This window comes from Chiloscyllium punctatum, chromosome 33 (genome assembly GCF_047496795.1).
Source record: "Chiloscyllium punctatum isolate Juve2018m chromosome 33, sChiPun1.3, whole genome shotgun sequence".
Classification (NCBI taxonomy): Eukaryota; Metazoa; Chordata; class Chondrichthyes; order Orectolobiformes; family Hemiscylliidae; genus Chiloscyllium; species Chiloscyllium punctatum.
The window spans coordinates 11,589,631-11,604,373 of NC_092771.1; the positions used below are offsets into that span (position 1 = coordinate 11,589,631).

Consider the following 14,743-nt stretch of genomic DNA (forward strand, 5'->3'; position numbering starts at 1 on the left):
TTCACGAGCTTGGAATGTTAAAGGAGGAATTCAGCATTTTGAAGCAAATTGCTGTCAAAGTTCACTCGTTCAGTGATCGCAACACTCCCACAAACCTACCTCTCAATACAGCACTCCCTCAGCACCCCCTCAGCACCTCACTCTCAATAGAACACTCCCTCAGCACCCCCTCAGCACCTCACTCACAATAGAACACTCCCTCAGCACCTCACTCTCAATAGAACACTCCCTCAGCACCTCACTCACAATACAGCACTCCCTCAGCACACCCTCAGCACCTCACTCACAATAGAACACTCCCTCAGCACCTCACTCTCAATACAGCACTCCCTCAGCACACCCTCAGCACCTCACTCTCAATAGAACACTCCCTCAGCACCTCACTCTCAATACAGCACTCCCTCAGCACACCCTCAGCACCTCACTCTCAATAGAACACTCCCTCAGCACCTTACTCTCAATACAGCACACCCTCAGCACCTCACTCACAATAGAACACTCTCTCAGCACCTCACTCTCAATACAGCACTCCCTCAGCACTCCCTCAGCACCTCACTCTCAATAGAACACTCCCTCAACACCTCATTCACAATACAGCAGTCCCTCAGTACTCACTCACAACACATTTCCTCAGTACCTCACTCTCAATGCAGCACTCCCTCAGCACCTCATTCACTATACAGCACTCCCTCAGCATCTCATTTAAAATACAGCACTCCCACAGCACTCCCTCAGCACCTCATTCACAATACAGCACTCCCTCAGCACTCCCTCAGCACCTCACTCACATTACAGCACTCCCTCAGCACTCCCTCAGCACCTCATTCACAATACAGCACTTCCTTAGTACCTCACTCACAATACAGCAGTCCCTCAGCATCTCATTGACAATATAGCACTCACTCAGCACCTCACGCACAATACAGAACTCCCTCAGCATCTCACTCACATTACAGCACTCCCACAGCACTCCCTCAGCACTTCACTCTCAATACAACCCTCCCTCAGTGCTGTACTACCTCAGCACAGCATTCTTAATTCATCACTGCCTCGTGATTGCAACTTGAATACAGCACTGTCTCAGTACCCAAAATATTCCCAGTCTCTCAGTATAGGTCATTTTGCTATAATGTGTGTTTCATTGTCTTGCATTTTATTACAATTGTCCCTCGGAACTAGCCTCCCATTACTACATGCTCTAAGTACCACACTCTTAGTAGTGCAATACCAATAGACAGATCTCAATTCAGCGTCATTAGTATGGCAGTCTGTCTGTGCTTCAATAATCGGTACAGCATCCTCAATATATCCATTCTAAGATATGCACTGTCAATGCTGCATGCACTCATAATAGCATCCTCAATACAGTATTCCATCAGAACTGCATCCTCCCTACTGCACTCTAACGTAGCATCCTTACAGTGTTTCACAGTCTATCCTGTACTGGCGTCTCGAGGGATTGGGGTATTTCCTGAGAGTTTTCACCTGCTGTGCAGCACCTGCTTTCACACACCAGCTGCTTGCATTACAGAGGTTCAGAGGGGAGATATATACCAGGGAAATTCATTACCCTCCCCCCTCCATTTCCCAGGAGAGGAGCTTGAATCTAAAACCTTCTGGAGTGAGAATCATATCTGAACCAACTGTCAATTCTTGCAGCAGAAGTCACAGCGATGGTAACTGATCACTTAAAAAAAAATACATGTTTGTGGATACCATTAACATGGTCACTTGGTGAGCATCTTGTTGTGAAAGCCCAAATGGGATACTGTCTAATGTTACAGCCGTTGAGATCAAAACTTGCCTTTTAAATACTTGATAGGCAGATTCAACACTGATCAAAAGCAATTTTTTTCTATTTAATTCTGGTCATGTTGCCTGATTTAAAAGTGTTTGCTTTAACAGGACAGTAAATGTTGATAATGCCACTGAAATTCCAGGTCACTGATCTAGTCAGTGCTGAGAAACTTAATTAATTCAGAGCAAGACCATTGACTCATCCTTGTGTCTGTGAATATGTCTTTAAGTTATTTACTTCAGGCTGAGTAACAGCTTTAAGCTGATGTCATCAGAACTCGCTAGCAAAACAGGCGACAAATGTCTGTATCCATCATCCTCAATTCTTAAGAAATTGTACACTTCTGAAAATATCACACAGGAAGAAGAACAATAGCATGTGTTACTGGACAAGTAATCCAGAGGCCTGCACACATGCTTTTGTGACATGAGTTCAAATCCCACCACAGCTTATAGAATCATCGAGGTTTACATCATGGAAAAAGGAGGTGTTCCCCAGCTTGCCCATTCTGCCCAGTTTTTATAGAATCCTAACAGTGTGGAAACAGGCCATTTGGCCCAACAAATCTACGCCAACCTTCTGAAGATCATTCCACCCAGGCACATCCACCTACATTTCCCATGGCCAATGCACCAAACCTACACATTCCTGGCTCCAAGGGGAATTTCCCATGGCCAGTCCACCTAAGCTGCACATCTTTGGACTGTGGGAGGTAACCAGAGCATCCAACAGAAACCTATCCAGATGCAGGAAAGAACATGCAATCTGCCCACAGACAGTCACCCGAGGGTGCAATCGAACCCAGGGCTCTGGCACTGTAAAGTAGCAATGCTAACCACTGAGTCACTGTGCTGCCACAATTAAATTTAGCCCCATTTGCCTGTGTTAGGTCCATATCCCTCCATTCCCTCCATGCATATCCCATCCACATACCTCTCCAAATGTTTCTTAAGTGATGGAATTGTATTTACCTCCACCACTATCCTTGGAAGCCCAGGCACTTATACCCTCTGTGTGCAGAAATTGCCCCTCTGGGCCTTTTTGTATCTTTCCTCTCTCACTTTAAACCTTGCTCCTTGTCCATGGACATCCAGGTGTGAAAATAACTAACAAAGGGAGGTAAACATACCACTTTTCACAGGCCACTGACTAGATCATCTCTTCAGTGCCCAGCAGCAGATCAGTCCCCCTTTATTTGTGCTCAAGATACTTTCTCAAACAATGCCCTCTGTTTGCTGATGCTTTTTCTTAGCAGGACATTTTATCATTATGTTAACAGTTAATACAGTGGGTGGCATGGTTGGCTCATGGTGCCGGGGACCTGGGTTCAATTCCACCCTCGGGCAACTGTCTGTGTGGAGTTTGTACATTCTCCCTGTGTCTGTGTGGGTTTCCTCCCACAGATGTGCAGGTTAGGTGGACTGGCTGTGGGGAATGCAGGGTTACAGGAATAGGGTGTGGGCTGGGTAGTGTGTCTGAGTGAGATACTGTTTGGAGGGTCAAAGTGGACTTGATGGTCTGGATGGCCTGCTCCCACACTGAAGGGATTCTATGAATTATGCTACAAATTTTGGTCACTGACTGTGCAGACCTCGTGAATGCCTGAGGTGCTATACAAATGCAAGTCCTGTTCTCATCGTGCATCATTTAATGAGAATATGTTGTAGGAAGGGTTTTTAGACACATTTACAGAGGAGTCCTGTTTCAAAACGCTTTTCCTCAGCCATCCCTTTCGAATGCTAGGCCCTCGCACAGTTTACTTGAAGCAATTTGATTAGGGATTGTCTAGAGGAATGAAACTATGTCTGGCAGGAAATGAGGGGAGTAAATTTCATTAACATGCCGGGTAAGTTAGTCTGTGTCTTCGTTCGAAAGGGCATGCAGAAGGAGTGTTACTTGAGTCGCAGAAATCAATCATTTCCCACAAACCTCTTTTTGAGCAATGATGCAGGTTCAAAAAGCAGATCCTTTCAGACCTTGTCTTTGCATTGCTTGTCCTGTCATTGCGTTCAGTAAGTGGATCTGTTGTAGGTAGATGCAAAGGTTGGTGGGGGGTAGGAAAGTAAATTGCTTCTGTTCTTTCTAAGATGTGTAGAGACACTGCCCAGTGAAGGCAGGTTGAAATACTTGGAATTAGTAATTAAAGTGGCACCTATTACCGGCAGACAATCCACTCTCCCTGGCTTACAGTGAGCGGACGGGAAATTTAAACTGTTATCACTTGATTAGAAAACAAACTGTAGTTAGACAAGCCAGGAGATTGCTGCAAACTGTGTTGAGGTTGAAATCTCATTAGTCTCTCAGTCATGAGAGAAAGCTCTTGAAGATTGACTTTGTGCGCTAAACGGCTGCTTGGAGAATTATGTACGGGATCTTGCTGTGCGTAAATTGCCATTTTTTGCTTACGTCACAACTGTGCCTGTGCTTCACGCTAACCCACTGTACATTAGGTATTTAAAACAGCAATAGGAAAACTCAATTTTTGACTTGGACAAGAAATCTCAAGCTTAGCTTGATGGTGAAGCCAGCTCTTCAAGTATTCTTTGACATGTCCATGGGAAATATATCAGTGTTTTTATCTACAATGCCCCCTCTGCTAGGGCCCCAACAGAGGAAGCACTCTGTAACCAAACCTGAGTCAGCAGGAAGGAAGAGCAGGGGTAAATTTGTTACCTGTTATTGGCAATTATGACCAATTTTGCATTTACCTAGTGGCTTTCATTATCTCGGGACTGGGCAAAGAACTAATACATTAACTGTGACACACAGCCACTGTTGTAAGATTCTAGCCAATTTGGTCACAACAGGATTCTGCATTGAGATAGATGCTCAGGAGATATGATTGTTTGTGGGGGCTCAGTGAGCAGGGCAGGGTACGTGATAGCCAGGATATGAGGGAGAGCTCTCTTGCTGATCTCTTAAGTCATGCTCCGGGACCTTTTAATGTCCCCCCTGAGAGAGCAGATAGGGTCGTGGTTTAAATATCTCATTTTACAGATGGTGGCACCAACAGTGCAGCCCTGCATTGGGACGTGGGACTTGGACTTTGTGGTCATGCCTCTGGAATGGGATTTGTCTCCTTGATGTTTAGAGGTGAGAATGTATCCCATTACATCAAAATACCTCACGATCATCAGTCAAAATAACTCCCTGAAGTTAAAAATCACACAACACCAGGTTATAGTCCATCAGGTTTAATTGGAAGCACTAGCTTTTGCGGCACTGTTCCTTCAGAAGGAGTGGTGCTCTGAAAGCTAGTGCTTCCAATTAAACCTGTTGGACTATAACCTGGTGTTGTGTGATTTTTAACTTTGTACACCCCAGTCCAAAACCGGCATCTCCAAATTATGACTCCCTGAATGCATTCAGAACCCTTTTTTTTAAATTTATATATTTCAGAGGCCGGATTCAATTCTTACTGCCACAGATGCCCATCATTTGCCGAGTCTGGATGTAAAATCATGGGCCAGTCTCCAACAACAAGCCACTAAAGCAGTCAACCTGGAAATATCTTCAGGACCACACCGTGCAAACATGGAAAAGTGGACCATATTACCAACCCAGGAGGGAACTGCAGCATTACCAGCAACACATTGTGAAAAGGTATGTCAGAAATAGTTAAATTGTTTCAACACAGATGAGAATTTGAGTGAGTAACGTCACCCTCGCAGAGAGTGTAACAGGTAAAAGAATATACAACAACAAGTTTACAACAGTCAGCTCAGCATGTAACCTGACTCACTTACCCTTGCTAGAAGTGGCATGCAAAGGGACCTGTACTCTGCAAACAAAAGAAATATGTCAATTCTTGAGCCTTTTTTTGGAGTGTGGGGAGCCTCATTGCTTTCAATATGGCACTGCCTCAGCTGACCAGAGTTGACTTGCCAACTAAATAAATTCTTTACTCTTGTAGTATAAGTTATTGTAATTACTTGAAATTTGGCATTCTCGCATTTTTCCTGTTGAGTGCAAGATGAAAAACTTCAGCGACATCTGATCTACCTCCTTACTTGAAAAGGGGTATTATATTTGCCATTTTTCAGTTTGTTGGAACCGTTCAAGAATCTAAGGAATCTAGTGAATCCACCGCCCCTGTTCATAGAATCCCAACAGTATGGAAGCATACCATTTGGCCCATCAAGTCCACAATGACCTTCCAAAGAGTATCCCACCCAGACCCATTCCCCTCACCCGGCATTTCCCATGGCTAACCCACCTAACCTACACATCCTTGGACACTATGGTCAGCTTTGCACAGCCAATCCACCTAACCTACCCATCTTTGGACTGTGGGAGGAAACCAGAGCAATCAGAGGAATCCACACAGAGATAGGTGAGAATGTGCAAACTCCATGCAGACAGTCACCTGAGGGTAGAATCGAATCCAGATCCCTGGCACTGTGAGGCTGCAGTGCTAACCACTGACCTACTGTGCCACCTTTTTGCTGATTCTTGCAACTCACTAGTTTCCCATAAACCTGCTCTGTATATACACACACACACACACACACTTAAATTAGAACCATAGAACCCCTACAAGTGTGAAACAGGCCCTTCAGCCCAACAAGTCCACACCGACCCTCCAAAGACTAACTCAACCAGACCCATTCCCCTACCCTATTATCTTATATTTACCCCTGACCAATGCATCTAACCTACACATCCCTGAACACTATGGGCAATTTAGCATGGGCCAATCCACCTAACCTGCCCATCTTTGGACTGTGGGAGAAAGCCAGAGCACCCAGAGGAAATCCACGCAGAAAGAATGTGCAAACTCCACACAGACAGTCACCCGAGGCTGGATTCGAACCCGGATCTCTGGCGCTCACCACTGAGCCACTATGCCACCCTAAAAATTGGTTCAGAAACCACAACACTGAGATGGCCAGGAATCGTACTCAGGTGAATTGCCTGGAAAGCAGCTATGCTCACCACTATACCACCATCGCCCTGCTAGCATACATATATGTATTCATCTGTATGCATAAATGTGTGTATGCATATTGATTATATATAGATATTGTTTATAGAAGTGTAGACGCATGTATGCATGTAAATGTTTATAAATATGTGTGCATGTATGTGTGTGTATATATATTTTATATATATATATATATATATTTATAAGTCTATGCAGTCAACTGCACCCTCTGAGGGAGAATCTCAGTTCTGGGTAGGCCTGATGAGCAAGATCTTCCTAAAATCTTCATCCAAGAAGAAATACCGAGAGACACAGAGAGGTAGACATTGTCATATGAGGAACATTGTCTTCGTGGAATTCTGAAAAGGCGTTTGACAAGGTCCTGCATGGTAGACTGGTTAGTAAGGTTAGATTACACGGAATCCAGGGGAAGCTAGCCAATTGGATACAAAATTAGCTTGAAGGTTGGAGACAGAAGGTGGTGATAGAAGGTGGTTGCTTTTCAGACTGGAGGCCTTTGACCAGCAGTGTTCCACAATGATTGGCGCTGTGTCCAATGCTTTTCATCCATTATATAAATGATTTGGATGTGAATATAGGTGGTATGGTTAGTAAGTTTACAGATGACACAAAACAGGTGTTGTAGTGGACAGCAAAGAAGATTATCTCAGAGTACAAAGGGACCTTGATCAGATGGGCCCATGGGCCGAGGAGTGGCAGATGGAGTTTAATTTAGATTAGTGTGAGGTGCTGCATTTTGCTAAAGCAAAACAGGGCAGGGACTTATACAGTTAATAGTAAGGTCCTGGGGAGTGTTGCTGAACAAAGAGACCTAGGGGTGCAGGTGCACAGTTCCTTGGATCAGTATAGTGAAGAAAGTGTTTGGGATGCTTGCCTTCCTTGCTCAGAATATTGAGTATAGGAGTTAGGAGGTCATGTTGCAGCTGTTCAGGATATTGTTAGGCCACCTTTGGAATATTGCGTATAATTCTGGTCACCCTTCTATAAGAAAGATGATGTTAAACTTGTGAGGGTATAGAAAAGATTTATAAGAATGTTGCTGGGACTGGAGGGTTTGAGTGAGAGGCTGAATAAGCTGGGACTGTTTTCCCTGGAGAAGTGGAGGCTGAGGGGTGACCTTAGGGAGGTTTATAAAATCACAAGGGGAATGTATAGGGTGAATAGCCCAGGTCATTCTCCTACAGTGGGGGAAACCAAAACTAGAGGGCAAGAGATTTAAGGTGAGAGGGGAAAGATTTAAAAAGGACCTGTAGAGTAACCTTTTCACGCAGAGGATGATGCATGTATGGAATGAGCAGCCAGAGGAAGTGGTGGAGGCTGGTACAATTACAGCATTTAAAGGGCATCTGGATAGGTATATGAATAGGAAGGATTTAGAGGGATATGGGCCAAATGCTGGCAAAGGGGACTAGGTGAGATTGGGATGGCTGGTCGGCATGAATGAGTTGGAACCGAGGGGTCTGTTTCCCTGCTGAATGGCTCTGTGTCTCTATAACTAGATATGTGTGTATAGTTATGTAAACATACATCTGTGTATGTATTAACACAGATATATACATGTGTATATAATTGTGGCGGCTATTGAAGTTTATATGGTTGCACTTTAGGAGCTTCCTTTGACCCAGCAAGTTAATACAGTACAGCACAAGCTTCCATCCTACAGGTCAGATCACACTCTTTATTGAGCTGCAGGGAATTTACAGCATAGACGCAGACCATTCCACTCGTCTGCTCCATGCAATAAAGCACGGAAGCACCACATCAGCCTCCTGCTACCCCTACCCTGTCCAGTCACACTCTGGGAGTGATTTTAGATCAAGCTGCCAGGCGGAGGGTGGGTGGAAATGCAGGAGCTATGACATCCCACATTGCTCCTGATTCAGTCATGGGTTTGGTTATAATTTTCTTTTCCTTTATCTTCTCCGCATCTGATGAGGAAGCTGTACTCACTGTCGGAGTATTGCTTCCCACTGTCAGGATGTCATATTCCTGCTCCTGAATTACTTACTGAGCAGTCATGTTTTATTGCTATTATCAAGAAGTTTTGTCTTGAAAGAAAACTGCGTTGGACTTGCATTTATATAACGCCTTTCATGATGTCCCAAAGGCATTTTCCAGACAATGAAGTATCTTCGAAGTGCAGTCACAGTTATAAAGTGGGAAATGTGGCAGGCAGTTCCCGCAGCAAGATCCCACAGACCGAGATGTGATAATGACCTAGGCAATGTCTCAGTATGTGGTGTTGATTGAAGGCTAAATATTGGCCAGGATGCTGAGGCCGTGTTCTTCAAAATGGTGCCATCGGATCTGTTAATCCACCAGAGCAAGCAGACAGGACCTTATTTAACATTCGACTTGAAAGCAAATACCTCTGTCAGTGCCTCGTGTGGTGCAATGGTAGCGTACTGACCTCTGGGCCAGAGGGCCTGGGTTCAAGTCCTACCCAATTTCAGAGGTGCAGTGCAGCATTTCTGAACAGTTTGATTAAAAGTATCTGCGCGGGTAAACTGCTGCATTAAAGTAATAACAGATGGACAAAGGACACTCAAGTGTATTGTCGGTTTATGTTGGCACTGTAACCTCTCCACTGCAGTTTATTCATTTGCACCTTGAGCTTCGAGACATCTGTCACTGGCAAGTGAACTGTCCATATGGTGTGCCACCTTGTGGTAATTTATATTAATTACAGTTTTGTGGAAATAAATGAACAAGGGTTAGAATTGTGGGACTTCATAGAATCCCTACAGTGGGAAGGCCCATCTATACCAATCCTCCCCATCTCTGTAACCCTGCATTTCCCATGGCTATTCCACCTAGACTGCATACTACAGTATGGCCAATCTATCTAACCTGCACACCTTTTGACTAATGGGAGGAAACTAGAGCACCTGCGTAGACACAGGGAGAATGTGCAAACTCCACACAGATAGCTGCCCAAGGGTGGAATCGAGCCCAGGTCCCTGGCGCTGTGAGGCAGCAGTGCCACCCTCTGAGCCAACTTGCCACCTTTGGATATGAGTTCCTGTTCCATGGCTCCAATCTACTCTGAATATGTAAACATTTTCTCTCTACAAGTAGCTAGTGCCTCTTTCTCTTTTTCCAGTTTGTCCTCCATCATTTGTTGTGATGAGGTGCACTCACATGAAAACCCATTTTGAAGTTTGCAGAGTGACAGAAACAGAGATTGCGAGTTTGGGCTTGTGCTGGTTCACCACTTGGTCTTGACTTGTGCTGTCAGCCTTCCTGAAAGCGAGCCCTCTTGCAAGCCAAGAATTGAGATGTCTGAGAAAACAGGATTCTCATTGAGGAGATTTGTTAGTGGCTTCTGTTTGACCTCATCTACTGTTGACATCTTATCTGTTAAGTTCAGACTCTGCTGTTCCATCTCAATCCTCCCACTGTGCACCTCATAACATCAAGCTCAGATCTTTCCAAGATTCGCTCCTCCCTATCTCTCCTACATCTCCATGAGGTTCCAAAATCTCTGTGTTAGTCTAATTCCAACCTCTTGCACATTCCTAATTTCCATCACATCACCACTAATGGCTAAGCCTTCGACTGCCAAGATCCTAAGCTCAGGAATTCTCTCCCTAGGTCCCTCGATTTCACTATCCACTGTTTCCTCCTTTAAGATGCTCCTTAAAACTTGGCTTTTTTTTTGTCAGAACTGTCCTTAGTATCTCCTTCTGTATTTCGCTGTCAAATTTTGATCAATAATACTCTGAAACCTTGCGGTGTGACACTACGTTTAAAGGCGCCATGTAAATGCAAGTTGTCACTTCTTGTGAAATCCTTTGCAATGACAAGAGAGGACTGCTACTTGTGAATTAGTTCTGGTAGGTAGAGGGTACGACCCACACTGAGGCAGACACCCAGGAAAGCTGAGCACGTAACGATCAATGCCAGCCTGATTTTCAAATTCTTTTTGTTGCTAAGAGACTGTGAGAGGTTCCTTTTTATTTTTATCTTTTTGTTTTATTGACATGGCTTGCCTGTAGGCAATAGTTATAGTTATTAAGATTTTTTTTTTCCTTTCTCTTACCAACTCTTGATCTTTTGTCATTTGAGTTACAATGTAAAAAAAAAACAAGGGGGATAAAACAGCCTCAGGTGCATCACGCCCCTTGTGCTCTACTGCAGAACACATCAGTAAATGAAAGCAAAATAATTGAAAGGTGCCTGAACTGCTGAGGGCAGAAAGAAAAATGCATTTTGATGAACAGTATGCTTCAGTGGATGTTGACGCCACTTAAACGCTTTGTCTCAAACATAATTGCGCTGCTGTACAGTCAAAATGGGAGCTGTTCCAGAGTGCTGATTGTTGAGATGCCATCAACATCCCACTAATCAGCTTCATCCCATCTGACTGTTCTTTTGTAGCAACCATTTTCACAAATAATTGCCAGTAAGTGTTTAATAAAAAATAAAATGTTTTGCTTCACAAAACATGATATTTCTGTCACAGATGCCGAAGATATCAGTACGCCTCTAGAACATCTAAGTAGTTACTCTGCATAAAGTGGGTGTTGACTAAAGGCATCAGCACGTTCAATACCCATCACTTTATCAATGCTGTCATCGGTTATGGAGGGAGAGACTCTTTAACTTTGGCATTTGGAGCTCCTTTCTCTTGAAGAAGAGATGGCTGACGAATGGAGTTCTATGAAGCCAGGGTTTGATAGGGTGGCTACAGAGATGATGGAATAGATTTTACCAGCCTGATTAGATTAGATTCTCTACAGTGTGGAAACAGGGCCTTCGGCCCAACAAGTCCACACCGAACTTCCAAAGAGCAACCCACCAAGACTCATTTCCCTCTGACTAATGCACCTAACACTATGGGCAATTTAGTATAGCCAGTTCACCTAACCTGCACATCTTTGGAGGAAACCGGAGCACCCGGAGGAAATCCATGCAGACGCGGGGAGAATGTGCAAACTCCACATAGACAGTCACCCGAGGCTGGAATCGAACCCAGGTCCATGGCGCTGTGAGGCAACAGTGCTAACCACTGAGCCACCGTTCCTCCTCTAGTAAATCTGATCCCTGTAAGCACGGGTTGATACCCTGTGTGTGTATGTTCTCAATTTCTGTTCTCTTAATGATAACAGAAGTGTCGTCCACGTATCTGATCCAGAGTTTGGGTTAGATTTGTGGGAGGTCTGTTTGTTCTAGGCACATTGCTTCTGCTATGAGCCCATCGGCGTTCCATTGATCTGTTCAAATATTTGGCTGTTGAATATGAAGTGAAATGTGTCGTCAAGCACAGGTCTAGTAGTTTGAATATGCGGTCCTTGTTGATAGGTTCCCCATTGTGTTGTCTGTTCTGGTTGTCCAGGAGGTTGACTATTGTCTCTCTGACTAGAGTTTCGTCAATTGCCCTCTTGAGACAGGGTGGGATGGTGTCTCTCAGGAGCTCCTGTGCCATTTCCTATTACCAAAAGGGAGAACCGCTTGTGCCTAACTGAGGGGCAGTTACAATCTCTGCCTACATTTTACCAGCTTTTGTCCTGTGAGGATATTGACTTGGTTGACTGTTGTTGTTGACAGAGGATGGGAGGTTAATTCCATGAAGGTAATGATTTCCTGTTAGTGTTATTTGATACATTTGTGTCTTTTTAGCTTGTTGGTCTCTGTTGGGATCCCAACACTGGCACCGTGGTGTGCACGATTTGCGAATGGATGCTTCGAATTTCTGGGTTCGCTGAATTCCACTCCAACAGAATCACAGAGTAATTACAGCACAGATGGTGGTCATTTGGTCCATCGTGTCTGTGTGCAGGCTCTTCGAATGAGCAGTTCATCTGGTGCCATTCCTCTACCTTCTCCCCGTAATCCTGCCCACTCTTTCTTTTCAGAGGATAATCCAAGTCCCTCTCGAGCACCTCAATTGAACCTGCCTCCACCACGCTCTCAGGCTGCAGATTCCACATCCTAACCACTTTCTGCACGGAAATGTTTCACTTTCAGTCTCCATTGCTTCTTCTGCCAATTACTTTAAATCTGTGCCCTATCCTTGAACCAATAAAAACATTTTTGTTTAATCATCTATGCTGTCTGGTCCTGCCCTGATTTTGAACATTTTTATCAAATCTCCTCTCAAATGCCTCTTCTCTGAGGAAAACAGCTCCAATGTCTCTGATCTAACCATATCACTCAAATTCCTTCTGCCTATGAATTTCTTCAGCACAATCTCTCTAATGCTTTCACACTTGCCCCACTTTCTTGGATGAGTGCAGCTCCAATGGCACACAAGAAACTTGACACCATCCAGGACAAAGCAGACCACATCTACACGCATCATCTCCCTCAACCATTAATGCTCAGTAGCAGCAGTGTGTACCAGCTTCAAGATGCACTGCAGAAAATCACTGAGAACCCATAACCATTTCCAAGGGCAGCAGATGCATGGAAACACCATCCTCTGCAAGCTCCCTCCAAGGCACTCACCATCCTGACTTGGAAATATATAGCCATTCCTTCAGTGTCACCGGGTCGCAGTTCTGGAATTCCCTCCCTCATGACCCGGTAGATGTACCTACAACATACCACAGCGGTTCAAGAAGGTAGCTCACCACTACCTCTTCAAGAACAGTGTGGGATGGCTGACAATTGCTGACCCAGCCAGCGATATCCATGTCCTGTTGAGGAAATAATAAAGAAAAGCTTCCTAAATTGAGGTGCCCAGAACTGAACACAGCTGAGACTGAACCATGCACACTAAAAGGTAACTTCCTAGCTCTTACACTCTGGGTCTTATGAATAAAGCCTAGCTCAGTGGGCATTGAGTGGATGTCATTTTATCAGATAATATATTAAACCAAGGACCTCAGTCTTGGTTTAAGATAAAGGTAAAGGTTCCTTGCTCAAAGAAAGATCTCTCTGTGCCTCAATTTAAATCTTTTTTCCATGAGAAACCACCGTGACTTGGTGGAAGGGCCTCATGTATCTGTTGCCTAGCTCTTCTAGTAGTCGTGGGTTTCGAAGATGCTGTCTAAGGATCTTTGATGAATTTCTGCATTGCATCCTGTCAGTAGTACATATTCCTGCTACTGAACATTGGTGGTAGTGGGAGTGGATGTTTGTGTGGATGTGGTACCAATGAAGTGGGCTGCTTTCTCTTGATTGTTGACTTGAGTGTTGTTGGAGCTGCTCTCAACCAGGCGAGTGAGGAGTATCTCATCACATTCCTGAGTTGAGCCTTACAGGGAGTGGACGGACATTGGAGTGTCTGGAGGTGAGTTATTTACCGCAGTATTCCTAATCTCTGACCTGCTCTTGACACCACTGTGTTTATGCGGTGAGTCCAGCCATTCCTTGAGTGGTCCCATCACAAATTTGGTGCACCAGTGGGCCACTAAGTTGGGGTGACCAGACAAACTGCATTTCAAAAACTCCTCACTGGCAGAACAATGGAAAGGAGACTGAGCATTTCACCCACTGTGAGGGTGAAGATGGCAGCGGTGGTACGGTGGTTCTGTTAGATTGACAGGTCACTGAAATCTGGGCCTGAATGTATCAAGAACATGTGGGCAATGATGCCATCCAAAGGCTAAATGATGTCATGCCTTGGCTTCTACCAAAGTCCTATGGTGATGGAGAACTGACTTTCAGAGTATTGAGAGGGATAACGTTAATGTGTTTTCCTAAACCAGCGCTGCCACCAGTGTTGAAAGCAGATGTGGAGGTACCGGTGTTAGACTGGAGTGGACAAAGTCAGGAGTCACACGATACCAGGTTGTAATCCAACAGGTTTATTTAAATCACAAGCTTTCGTGACTTCACCTGGTGAAGGGGCAGCGCTCAAAAAGCTTGTGATTTCAGAAAAGCCTGTTGGACTACAATCTAGTGTCATTTGACTTCTGAAAGCAAGCAAACAACTCATTCCTCTCATGACAATCATGCCCGTGTAGATAAAAGGACAGCTCATGTTGATTAAGCACTTTTTGTGACATCAGGGTGTCTCAGAGTGCTTTGCGAACAATGAAATGTCATCATCA

The 14,743-nt window shown here is 44.5% G+C and overlaps 1 protein-coding gene across 7 annotated transcripts in view; it reads left to right on the plus strand.

The window, feature by feature from the left end:
• ccdc33 (coiled-coil domain containing 33) overlaps positions 1–14,743 on the plus strand; it is a 272,241-nt gene that overhangs the window by 160,386 nt on the left and 97,112 nt on the right. For all 7 annotated transcript variants that reach the window (XM_072552976.1, XM_072552975.1, XM_072552972.1 and 4 more), the window contains one exon: positions 5,198–5,401. In XM_072552976.1, coding sequence (XP_072409077.1) covers positions 5,198–5,401 — 204 coding nt within the window. The remainder of the gene's footprint in view (positions 1–5,197; positions 5,402–14,743) is intronic.